Source organism: Macaca nemestrina, chromosome 5, assembly GCF_043159975.1.
Source record: "Macaca nemestrina isolate mMacNem1 chromosome 5, mMacNem.hap1, whole genome shotgun sequence".
Lineage (NCBI taxonomy): Eukaryota > Metazoa > Chordata > Mammalia > Primates > Cercopithecidae > Macaca > Macaca nemestrina.
Window position 1 is genome coordinate 134,655,226 of NC_092129.1, and position 13,861 is coordinate 134,669,086.

General features: G+C 36.8%; 1 protein-coding gene across 3 annotated transcripts in view; it reads left to right on the forward strand.

Annotated features, from left to right (window-relative positions):
- The window catches only part of LOC105490906 (patched domain containing 4), a 221,955-nt gene that overhangs the window by 47,291 nt on the left and 160,803 nt on the right, over positions 1 to 13,861 (forward strand). For all 3 annotated transcript variants that reach the window (XM_011756879.3, XM_011756878.2, XM_011756881.2), the window contains one exon: positions 13,191 to 13,671. In XM_011756879.3, coding sequence (XP_011755181.1) covers positions 13,191 to 13,671 — 481 coding nt within the window. The remainder of the gene's footprint in view (positions 1 to 13,190; positions 13,672 to 13,861) is intronic.

Sequence of the window (13,861 nt, forward strand, 5' to 3'; positions counted from 1 at the left end):
TTAGAATGTATATCACACACTGTATTTTCAAAGCATGTCTGTCCTTTTGGGGATTAAAAATAAAAGGTAATTTAGCAAAGATAAAATGGACTTAAGCAAGTGTTATATTCTTTATCTAGTACTTTACTGACATTATTCAATAATTATCCCTCACTGTGGCTTTGAGGTAGTTATCTTTCAAATAAAGGAAGCAGAGAGATGGGTGAGGAAAGAGGAGGAAAACAGAGAGAAAGGGTTAGAGAGAGAAAGAGAGGGAGGGAGAGGGGAAAGAAGAGGAGAGAGAGAAAGGAGAACAAGAAAGAGGGAGGGAGGATTTTTCACATAGGAAAACAATGAGATATTAAAATCTAAATCATATTCAGTAAAGATACAAGGGTGTCACTTTCGTTTTATCAAAAGATTAAGACACAACTAACTTCACTCCCAAATGTAAAAAAAAGCTACATTATTGATCTCACATTCTTTCTTATGTTCATTCTTGTACATTTCCTTGAGATGTGTGCCCCATATTTGTTTCTTTTGGCTTCAGAAAGGTGACACCTTCATTCCCTATCTTCAGTGAACTTAGAAGTCTAGTTGGAGAGATAAAAAAGATACACAGAGAACAATATAAAAGACAATATGCATTAGTTATCAGAAGATGTTTCTTTGAGAATAAAAATTTGGTACAACCTTAGACAGCAAAGCAAAATAGAAATTAGAAAAATGGGCTTCATATATGACAATACTGTTTCCAAACGACATAAATCAATGGCGTATTTCCTAGAAGTTGTATTCAACTTCATATTCTAGACTTCTGCAATTACAACTATCTGTATAATCCAAGAAAAAAAAATAAACTAGCTTTCACTTAGCATGATACTTTATGCATAGCAAATACTCAAAAAATAATTATTGTTTGGTTGGTCAAATGATTTGGCCTTTGATTTGAAATTAAAGAAAACAAATGTATGAGATGGAAAGGTACAAAGGAAAAGATTAAAAAGAACCTCCTGTGGGCCAGTGCAGAAGTCAATTTCAATACAAGGAGAGTGATATTGAGCCAACAAGGTCCCCATGATCTTTTCTTTGAAAAGAAAGCACCATTTAGCCAAGTGCAAGGCCAGATCAGCTCAGGAGTTAAGTGTGTGTTAGCACTTTTCCCTACCATTAGCAGCCAGGAATCTGTTGGTATTCACTTTTAGCTTCAAGCAAAATACTATCTTTTACTTGTCTCAATGGGCAAAACCACAGTCTTTCATGAAGCAGAAAAACTTGTTTCTACTGTAGTATGGATAGTATACTATCTATACTAAAGAAAATATAGATTTTATACTATTTTTAAAAATAAAATTTTTTTTAAAAGACAGTACAAAATAACCTAACCAAGAAATCAGAAATGACCTATAATGCTATATCAAAAACAACTCAAGTTCAGTTAGACAGATTGCTTAGAACTTGAGCCTGGGCATAAGGAAATCCTGATTCTTGATCCTTCTTCCTCTCCCATTGCCTAAGTGAAATTTGACTGGACATAATATCTAAGTCATGCCTCCCATTCCAATTTACCCTTTGTTCAGTTTTCTCAACACACTTTTTATTATTTTTTTGGTGAGTCAATCAAATTTTATAAAGATAGTATAAAATAACCTAACAAAGAAATCAGAACTGGCCCATAATCCTATACCAGAAACAAGCCAATGTATTTCCTTTGAATATTTATATATACACACTTATTGTTACATAGTGGAGATCATGCTGTAGTGTGTATAGTTTTGGAGCCCCAGCACGTATCTTCACTCTTCAGTAATGCCCTCTGTATTGTAAGTCTCCATGCTGCTTTATTCTCTTGGAATTTTATTTACGTGCTTTGTCTCTAAACAAAAATATAACCTCTTCAAAGAAAAAACTTTATCTTCCCTTTATTTGTCTTTATCTTGGTTTTGACATGCAGGATAGCAATGCACTTTCCCAGATATTCAGTACATGTATTATTAGTTAGGTGCAAAAGTAATTGTGGTTTTTGCCAATAAAAGTAGCAAAAACCACAATTACTTTTGCAGCAACCTAATATTTGTTTTAATTGATTGAATTTATGAGAATCATTAGAATGAGGAGATCACTTTTAACAACTTTGACAATTTTAGAAAGAAAATTTTTTCCAAGAATCTCTCAGCACTCCAGAAGTGGTGGTTCTTTGGAAAAAGCCCAGGTGTGGGAAAAATTTATTTTCAGAATAGTGTGCATTCCGTAAGATCTAAAAATCCTCTTTTCTAATCCTCCCATAATCAGTTAGGTAATTCTTGCCTTAGACAAAGCTGTAAGGAAGGAAAAAAAAAAATTATACCATGCCATATCTCTAGTGCTCATATCCATCCTCAAGGCACACCTGGAGTTCATTTCTCACATTGCAGCAAAAGAGAGCTTTGGAATAAGCAAATTTCACAATCTTCACTACCAGTGTCCATCTCTGAGAAATCACTCTTCTCTTACCCCCCTTCATTATATATTCCAGTAATTCTCTAAGTCTCAGGAATACAACATGCTTACTTACACAAAGGTCAGATCTAGACCTTCGTGTATGCTGTTTCTTCTGCTTAGAAGACCCTTTCTTTCCATGTCCGCCAACCAAATCTTCCAGCTTTACTCAGATGATTGATACTTAAGCTTCAGGACTCAGCTAAGATAACACCTTCTTTAGAAAGCCCCCTTAGTACCCACTAAGTTAGGTGATTCCTCCTCGGTGCTCTCTTTTCATCTTATGTTAATCACTGACACAGTACTTATATTTTTTTAAAATGCCTGCCCGCTTACTTCTTTCCCTGACCCCACATCATAGGCCCTTTGAAGACAGGCCCTGTAGCTGTCCACCACTCTGTCCTCAAAGCGGTCTGGCACAGAGCATGTGCTCACTGAATCTTTCTTTAATGAATAAGCAATTGCCTCTTTCCTTGCCTCTTTCCACCTGTGCTGTGTGTCACATCCTTGGGTACCCCCACATATTCACACACTGGTGCCCTATGAAGGTACCTACAATGCCAAAGGTTCTTATCTTCCCTAACTTTCTTGTTTCCATGAGGATGTTTTGAGCTCTACTCTGAGTTTTGCCTCCGTAGTTTGTCAGTCTGATCTACTTTTCCAGTCAAAGGTGCTCATGTTCCAGATGTCATAGTCCTATAGCCTCTGGTTGTAAACTAGAGCCTCTTTAGAAGAGAATTTCTTAGTCCAGAAGAAAGGCAATAATGGCAGGACTTTTAATCTTTTACTGAAGGGGGACACTATACATAGGGATTTGCTGCTTTCCTCAAATGCTCCTGCGTTAGTGGTGGCCAACTTCTCTTATGTAGGTCAACATCAGAGCTAAGTGTTGTTTGATATTGGAATGCTTGCTTTTAAGAATCGCTGTGATCTCTTTGTGAAAGCCTCATTCATGTAATAATAGTAATATTGCTTTTTATGGAAACTTTTGGGATAGAATCACTAATATAAGTTACAGAGAAACAAAGGTTATTTTTACATGGCTCACAGTTAATGCAGATGTTACCTACTTCTGCACATTGTTAATAGCTTTGTGCAAAGACTTTACATAAGAGAGAAATGAAAACCTATTTGAACTAGTATTTGATAAGCAAACAGCAGAGAGAATACTAGTAGACATCTGGAGATAAAATGAATTTTACTATCTAAGAAATAAATTAATTCATCCGGGCTACAGAGGTGATTTACATCTAGGTAAATTAGAGTAAATTCCTTATCCTTCTCCATTTGAGAAGAATTATCTCCAGAGATTACTCAAAGAAAGGGAAAACACATGACTTGGTCTAGCTTTACAAGAAGATAAAATGCTTCTTGTTTCTATGGAAATGAACACTGGTCAGTGTGTGTGTTTTCCCTTCCTTTTTATTTTTTTCTCTTGGTACAGATTTCTGCAGCATACTATGTAGTGTCTTACGACTTTACCACCAATGAATCATTAACTATAGGGCAGATAAGACCTTTAGAGATAATATAAGCCACACTTTTTATTTTGGAGATGAGGGCGCTGGCATTCAGAAAAGCCGAACAGCATGTCCTCTGTCACCCGGCTGTATAGTAGCAGAACTGGAACTTGAAACCAGGTGTCTTGGTCCTGTGCCCTGTGTTCTTCCCACCATATTACAAACATTTACTGGAAAATGTGGAATAATCTTAGATGCATAAGTGAAGAAACAGTATTATTCAGGCATTTTATTTATAACATATGTTAATTGAAATAATAGCCAACTGTTTCTGAGCACTATTCTAAATACTTATTATATATCCACATATTCAATTTCTAATGCCTATATAATTCTTATTTTAACCAATAATAAAACTGACACAGAGTGAGCTTATGACCCTTGCACATCTTGTCAGTGTTGAGTTTGGGACTCTAAGCAAGGCAGTGGACTCTTGGATCTGTGTACATAACCATTATATTGTAGTATCTGCCATTTATATGTATAATATATATATAAATTATCCAAATACATGGACAGTTGTGTTAAGAATGTGGAGTCAGACACACAAATCAGGTGATTGGCTGTACTACTTAGTAGCAGTATAATATTTCTTTCATTGTATCCTCTCTCTTGGTCTCAATGTCCTTATTGGTGACTTGAGGCTACTGCGGTGTAACATTTCTTCATAGAGTGATTGGAAGAGTTGCCTAAGATAATGCGAATAGAATTCTTATGTCTTAGAACTGATTCTGCCACATGTGTTAAAAATTTCCAACCAAGTCCCAGTTAATTGATATGCTAGAGTTCTCTTTTAAATTTATTTTATATTCTGGATGGTTAGAATTTTTATTTTATTTCAGCAACACAGAAATCTTGTTTTTTTTTAATCTTCTTCTTTGAAAAACATGTGAACTACACCATGGCCTTTTCTTAGCTTACTAATGTGACAAAATAAATGGAATTTACTACTTATTTAGAGCATTTTAATGCTTTAAAGTCTTCAATTTGAGAATGACTTTTGATTCTTCTTTTAAAAATTAAATATCTTGTACAAACTAGGTATTTCTCAATTTTTCTCATTTCTACTAAATATGAAGTTCTGGTGTGGAAAATAAAGATAACCAACATTTTCATTTAATCCTAGTTTGTGTATATACTTGACCCTGGTAATAAAACAAAGATATATAAGTTAGAAAATAAATATGAGGAAAAATCTGATTAAAAAAGAAACAATATCATTCCTTTGGAAATGTCACCATCTACTAAACACAGGAAGACTTTCTTTTCGGTGATAAGAGACAACTAACCATCTAAAACTTTCCAATAACTTGGCAGTGTCTGCCTCATGGAAAAATCAATGAAATCTGAATTGCAATTGTCTTGGACAAGAGCTGTGCTGTCAAATTATCTTGCAGTCACAGAAAGTGTCTGAATGCCAACCTAGTATATAGAAAGAACAAATATTGTACTTTCTCCCCTGTAATTTCAAACCATCATCAAGTAATTTTTTTCTCTGCACTATTGTCTGTGACATTAATGTCTCCATCCTCTCTTATCACTTTAATAATTTTTTAATCTTCTCTCTGAGAGTTTAGTTTTCTACCCTAGAGCCGTTGAAAGCTCTGCATTGAGTAGGAGTAATTTTTAACGCTACAGAATAGTAACCTGAAACTAAAAAAGAGCTTTCAAACCCAAGATTTTTTTTTCTCTTCAGCATTAGTGCTGCTGGAGACACAATGTGATGAGATGCTTTGTGACCATGAGATAGCATCATGACCTGTAATTCCAATGATTCACCTTGGAACAATTTACCTACTAGAAACTGCCTCAGCTGACGTTTTCTTGTGCTGCATCAAGAACCTGAAATACTGCAGGGACGTCCTAACTGAGCTCTTTGCTTTAGAGTCACATTTACTTCCTACATCATTTTCCACAGTCCGATGAGAGTGAGAACTTTTCAAAGTAAATCATGTCATTCGCTTCCTTAAGACCCATCAATGGATTTGTATTGAAGGATAATTAAGTCCAACTCCTTAATAAGGCTTTCATGGCCTTTACTGAAGAGGCTCTGCTGCCTTCTGTAGCCTCAAATCCTATTACTCCCTTCAGGTCCCTGAGCATCTTATGCTGGCTTTTGCCTGTGGGCCATGATACATGCAAATTCTTTTTGCTTGCACTCCTTAAGTCCCCCTGTCTGTTGACCAGCTTACTTCACATGCTTGGTGTACAGTGAAAATGAAAAAGAAACATATTTGGGGGAAATGCTGTACTAGAATAAGCAGATTGAAAAAGGGATGTTGTTGTTTCTTTTCTGTATCAGCCTCAAATTTCTACATACGTCTCTTTTCATTTGAGTTCCTACTATTCTCAGGCACTTTGATCTGTCTCTTACTTGTCCTGGTCTTAATAAAGTAGCCTCTAAAAAGTAACCTATAATTAGTTATATACATCTTAAAGTGAATTTACTCAGCTAATAAATATTATGGAATGTTTATTATATATTAGGCTTTTTCTAGGCACAAGGAGATTATCAGTGAACAAAACAGGAAAGGTGTCAGCTTTCAACAAGCACACGTTCTAGCAGAGGACACAGAAAGGAGCAATTAAATGACAAAATAAGATCATTTCAAATAGTAGGAAGAAGATAAAAAGGTCTATGCAATAGAATGATTGCAGGGAAAGGCTGGTTTAGGTCTTGTGGGTCAAATAGTTTCTTTGAAGCTAAGTCCTCTGTGACCAGGATGTAGTCCTGGCAGAAGAAAGCATTTCAGGCAGAGGGGACAGCTGATGCAATGGTCATAAGGTGGAAATTAACTTGGCAAGGATCAGGAGGAAAGGTAAAAAAATATATAATTGGAGCCGAGTTCATGAGAAGGGTGATAGGAGATAGGTCTGAGGACTCCTCTAGAAATGGGCTAAGCAGGGCCTTTCAAGCAAGGCAAGAGGCATTTGTTGTATTCCTAGTGCAAACGGAAGCCAGGGGAGGGTTTTAGGTGTAGGGATGATGCTGTCTCATTTCGAATTGTACAAGTAGAGTCTGGCTTCCGTGTGGAGGGTAGATTGAAGAACAGCAGTGGACACAGGGATATGAGCTAGGAACCAAAGTTGTGTACTCTTAATGATGTCAGTTCAGTGAAGCACTCACATAGGAGAGCATTGAAAATAGCATGTTAGCATCTTGTCATATTCTTACTTGTCTTTATTGGAACATAAAGGTGATTTATACACTTAAAGGAATTTCAGAATTTTTGTAGGAGGTTTTTGGGGAAAAGCAGAAGTTGAATCAGTATACGAGTAGGTGTCATTGCTAGGCAGTTGCTTTAGTGGAGAGGACGACATTGGAAAAGGGGGTCTACAAGTGAAATAAGTTTTAATCATAAAGAACATTTCATGGGGACCAGGAGCCAAACTGGCTTCCCTGAAATCGCTCCCCTAAGATTCTAGAAAGGACTGGACTTGGACTCGGAAGATCTGAGTTTCAACCTTGGAATCATCACTTTAGTAGGTTTACCTTCTCTGAGCTTCTAGGTTTGCTCATCTATTAAACAAAAGGGCTTCATCATGTAAAAAGTAAGATCTTTATCAATTATATAAATAATCCATTAATGACTCTATTAGTTATAATGATATCCTTTCTGACATCCAGGCATCTTCAGTGAAACTTTATACGTTGTATTTTCATAGAAAAATAGAGCTGAAAATTACTTAATTATTATGTAAACATATGTTTATATACTCATAGTTGCTCATTTTATAGATAAGAAAACCAAATAAACTAGCCATGAGCTAATGAATTAGCCATGAACTAAGGAAGTTTTCCCATTAATGTGAGCTGCACACTGCATCTCAGTTCACATGATTCCTGTTTAAGTGTTCTTTCCTTATTACTTGTAGTCATCTTATAACTTCAAGGAAGTTCTGTCCGCAGGATAATTACAATATTTCTTACATTCATTCTTTGTCTTTCCTACATAGAAGCATCTATGAGTTGGTTAGTTTGGGAAGCGAATAAACTTTTCTATAATCCCTTACAAAATATTATAGTTTTCCCATACAAATAATGTACAAAAGTGTATTTCTCAGAACTAAATTAGTTGGATTTTTGGGCCAACTGCAGGTACAAAATGTGGACCTTTTAATGGAGCTTTCAATTCCAGAACAGCCAAAAACCTTATTTATTTTGTTCTGATGCATGGAGAAAAATATGAATAAGAAATTCATTCTATCTGTTATATAAATTTTAAAATAATAGAAAAAGAGGGATAGAAGTGTACCTTTTATAAACTGTTTTTTGTAAAAATGGGAACTAGACAACTTCAAAAGAGGGGTTAGCAGCTAGCCAAACTCAATGCAGATCTGTTGTTTAAAAACCGATGATACTAGCTTTCTTTAAAATTTTGTCTTTTGTCCAGATACATTATCAGCACCTCTTTTATTCACTGTAATCTCCAAATGAGCCCCCAGAGATGAATAAATCATTTTGTTGCTGCTAAAGATCTCTAAGAAATCTTTTTGATGATAGAAATAAGTAAAGACAGATAGCTGCAAATTCTTAAGTAAATAGATAATGCTTTCAAAAAACTGTCTCTTTCAAATAATCAGAAGTACAAGTCCACATCAAAGTGGGATTTCAAAGGTGTAGAAACAAGGGTGGAACTAAAAATTATACCAAGCTTAAAACAGAAATAAATGAGCCTAACTGGGGAGCAATTAGAGTCAACTTAAAGAGTAGAAATTTTCCACAATTTCTCAGTTCTGGGATAAGATCCCCGCCTTCTTTCTCAAAGCATGCCTACCTTTCTACTTGCAGCTCATGGTAATAGCCCATGACATTTAATCAAGAGAGAGCCTTGGGAACCACAGCCAAAATTTCCATTTGATTCCAAAAGGAAAAAGATGGGAAAATTATAAAGATTACATGGAAATGGGAGACATTCTGAGAAAAAAAATCAAATTCTTATTGGATTGTTCCTTTAGAGTTGGTCACATTGAAATAAATAGAATGATTGTATTCATTTATTATGTAGGGAGAAAGTGGAGTGATTATAAAATTCGTTTCTTGTTCAGAAATTGAGGGAGTAATTAAGAGCCTACCAACAACAACAGCTAAAAAGCTCAGGACCAGACTGATGATACACAGCCGAATTCTACCAGAGTTACAAAGAGGAGCTGGTACCATTCCTTCTGAAACTATTCCAAACAATAGAAAAAGAGGGACTCCTCTCTAATTCATTTTATGAGGCCAGAATCATCCTGATACCAAAACCTGGCAGAGACACAGCAAAAAAGGGGAAATTTCAGGCCAATATCCTTGATGAACATCAATGTTAAAATCCTCAATAAAATACTGCCAAACCAAATCCAGCAGCACATCAAAAAGCTTACGTACCATGATCAAGTCAGCTTCATCCCTGGGATGCAAGGCTAATTCAACATATGTAAATCAATAAATGTAATCTATCACATAAACAGAACCAATGACAAAAACCACATGATTATCTCAATAGATGCAGAAAAGGTCTTCAGTAAAATTAAACACTCCTTCATGCTAGAAACTCTCAAAAACTAGGTACTGATGGAACGTATCTCAAAAGAATAAGAGCTATTTATGACAAATCCACAGCCAACATCATACTGAATGGGCAAAAACTAGAAGCATTCCCTTTGAAAACTGGCACAAGATAAGGATGCCCTCTTTCACCACTCCTATTCAACATAGTATTAGAAGTTCTGGCCAGGGCAATCAGGCAAGAGAAAGAAATAAAGCGTATTCAAATAGGAAGAGAGGAAATCAAATTGTCTCTGTTTGCAGATGACATGATTGTATATTTAGAAAATCCCACTGTCTCAGTCCCAAATCTCCTTAAACTGATAAGCAACTTCAGCAAAGTCTCAGGATACAAAAATCAATGTGCAAAAATCACAAGCGTTTCTATACACCAATAATAGAGAGCCAAATCAGGAGTGAACTCCCATTCACAATGGCTACAAAAAAGAATAAAATACCTAGGAATCCAACTTACAAGGGATGTACAGGACCCCATCAAAAAGTGGGCAAAAAGTTCTCTTCAAGGAGAACTACAAATCACTGCTCAAGGAAATAAGAGAGGACACAAACAAATGGAAAAACATTCCATGCTCATGGATAGGAAGAATCAATATTGTGAAAATGGCCAAACTGCCCAAAGTAATTTATAGATTCAATGCTATTCACATCAAGCTACCACTCACTTTCCTCACAGAATTGGAAAAAACTGCTTTAAATTTCATATGGAGCCAAAAAAGAGCCCGTATAGCCAAGACAAACCTAAGCAAAAAGAACAAAGCTGGAGACATTACGCTACCTGACTTCAAACTATACTACAGGCTACAGTAACCAAAACACCATAGTACTGGTACCAAAACAGATATATAGACCAATAGAACAGAACAGAGGCCTCAGAAATAATGACACACATCTACAACCATCTGATCTCTGACAAACCTGACAAAAACAAGCAATGGAGAAAGAATTCCCTATTTAATAAATGGTGTTGGGAAAACTGGCTAGCCATATGCAGAAAACTGAAACTGGACCCCTTCCTTACACCTTATACAAAAATTAACTCAAGATGGATTAGACTTAAATGTAAGGCATAAAAACATAAAAAACCCTAGAAGAAAACCTAGGCAATACCATTCAGGACGTAGGCATGGGCAAAGACCTCATGACTCAAACACCAAAAGCAATGGCAACAAAAGCCAAAATTGACAAATGGGATCTAATTAAACTAAAGGGCTTCTGCACAGCAAAAGAAACTATCATCATAGTGAACAGGCAACCTACAGAATGGGAGAAAATTTTTGCAATCTATCTACCTGACAAAGGACTAATATCCAGAATCTATAAGGAACTTAATCAAATTTACAAGAAAAAAAACCATCAAAAAGTGGGCAAAGGATATGAGCAGGCACTTCTCAAAAGGAGACATTTAATGAGGCCAACAAACATATGAAAAAAACCTCATCATCACTGGTCATTAGAGAAATGGAAATCAAAACCACAATGAGATACCATCTCACGCCAGTTAGAATGGCGATCATTAAAAAGTCAGGAAACAACAGGTGCTGGAGAGGATGTGGAGAAATAAGAATGCTTTTACACTGTTGGTGGGAGTGTAAATTAGTTCAACCATTGTGGAAGACAGTGTGGCGATTCTGCAAGGATCTAGAACCAGAAATCCCACTCGACCCAGCAATCCCATTACTGGGTATATACCCAAAGGATTATAAATCATTTTGCTGTAAAGACACATGCACACGTATGTTTATTGCAGGACTGTTCACAATAGCAAAGACTTGGAACCAACCCAAATGCCTATCCATAATGGACTGGATAAAGAAAATGCGGCACATATACACCCTGGAATACGATGCAGCCATAAAACTGGATAAGTTCATGTCCTTTGGATGAAGCTGGAAACCATTGTTCTCAGCAAACTAACACAGGAATGGAAAACCAAACACTCACCCATAAGTGGGAGTTGAACAACAAGAACACATGGACACAGGGAGGGGAACATCACAAACCAGGGCCTGTCAGTGGGTGGTGGGCTAGGAGATGGATAGCATTAGGAGACATACCTAATGTAGATGATGGGTTTACGGGTGCAGCAAACTACATGGCACGTGTATACCTCTGTAACAAACCTGCACGTTCTGCACATGTACCCCAGAACTTAAAGAATAATTAAAGGGAAAAAAAAAAAAGAAATTCCTCACTTGGAATTCCTGGTGATCCTACTAACAACATTTTTACTTTCTGTAAATATTGTAAACTTTTTGTGTTTGCAACACACTCTCAAGTATTAGGGTTGCTTTGTTGCATGTTAAAAATGCAAATACAAACAAGTGCCTTAGATATAAGTGCCTGAGCTAAACAAGTCCACAAGAATTAAGACATGTGTCTGCTAGAGTACATAATACCTCTGAGTTCTGTGAAAAACCAGAGTTATCACACTATTGAGTTTGTTGTCTTCTGCCCTACCCACCCTAGGAAGAACTGTTTCTTCTCCTGATTTTACCCCTCTATATCCTTGTTAGATAAACGCCTTGGCAAGTTCAGTTGACACACAGTCTACTTGTAACATAAACTTACCTTAGTGCCTGCCTGTCACCTGGTACTTGAGCATACTTTCAATGCTATACTTCATCATGCAACCTGCTACCAGCTTCAGTATTCTGAGAACCATTGCCACGGAAATAAATGATAGTGTGGCAATAATAAACTTTCCAAATTAATGATAATTTGTTGACAGCTCTTCAAGATTTCATTCTTCATGTTGGGGAACACTGGATGATAATTACTGTTCTCAACCTGTTTTAGTAACTCTTTGGCCACATGCATGTGCCTTAAAGAGGAGTGATTGCTTCTCTTAGCAATTTCCTACTCTCATGATCTTGCCTTCTCTACCTCATCTCAAACTCTGGAAATGAATTGATTTTTGGCAACTTGATCTGAAATTCTTATCAGTCTCATTTAGGGGATTTGTCTACTGTCATCAATAAGAAAAGGTCAACCTATGTCTGAGGCAGGTGTTGGAGGGAGCATTGTAATGTGTGAATAGGTGTTCACATCATATTTAGGAAATATTTCAATGCCATTAAATTAGTTGTAAGAAACAATATTTTTGTACTGCTCTTCAGTATGCAATTATATTCCCAGAATATAGAGAACATATAAGAATATTCATGTTTGTGTGTATTTGTATGAGTGTTGGCATAGGTATATGAATGAACCCTGGAAAGATTAGTGTGTTTATAGAACAGATAATTATCTTAACTTTTGAAATATTATTAGTTCATGGCAAGCTTTACTTTTGGCTGAAACTGAATCATAAAGCTTGATCCTGTATTAAGGAGTTGTAATGGATTGTTACCAAAGGAAATGTTGGGAATTGGGATACAAGTGAGATCAAAATATTTATCTACATTTTTCTATGCATGTGGCGATTCTTCTGTAACTTTGTAATACTTTTGTGTATTTTCTGTCCTTGATCATCATGCATGGTATCCCATGTAGCTCCAAATGTTGAATATAAAATTCTAACTTGCCTCTCCACCCACATCAGTTTCACAATTACTAGCACCTATCTCTGCCTTCCTTGTACTCCTTTCACTTAGAGTAAGAATCTATTTCCTGGAAAGTAAATCTGTTTGGTAATTGAAGTCTCTTCTTTTTCTGTTTTCAAGGATGGGAGGAACAGTTTTATTGGACACCAACTGGGCGGGGTAGTGGAAGTGCCAAACAGCAAAGACCAGCGGGTCAAGTCAGCCAGAGCCATTCAAATCACCTACTACCTCCAGACCTATGGCTCTGCCACCCAAGACCTCATAGGGGAGAAGTGGGAGAATGAGTTCTGTAAGCTTATGAGGAAGCTCCAGGAGGAGCATCAAGACCTCCAACTCTACTCTTTAGCATCCTTTAGCCTCTGGAGAGACTTTCATAAGACCAGCATCCTGGCCAGAAGTAAGGTCCTGGTAAGCCTCGTGCTGATCCTGACCACAGCTACCCTCTCTAGCTCCATGAAGGACTGCTTGCGCAGTAAGCCCTTCCTGGGCCTCCTGGGGGTGCTCACAGTATGCATCTCCATCATCACGGCAGCAGGGATCTTCTTCATCACCGATGGAAAGTACAACTCCACCCTGCTGGGAATCCCGTTCTTCGCCATGGGTAACTATCCATCCTTGTGGTAATCGGATTCTTACCGGTTTGGGGCAAGGTAGTATATTTCTTGAATTCTCAGGTGGAAATCTGTTTTAATTTTGCATTGGTGTGTCTATGTCGTTATGTAAAATTTTACTTGGGGTTGTGTCTGTTTCACCTTATTGGGCCTTTTGTGAAATTATGGGATGACCGAACC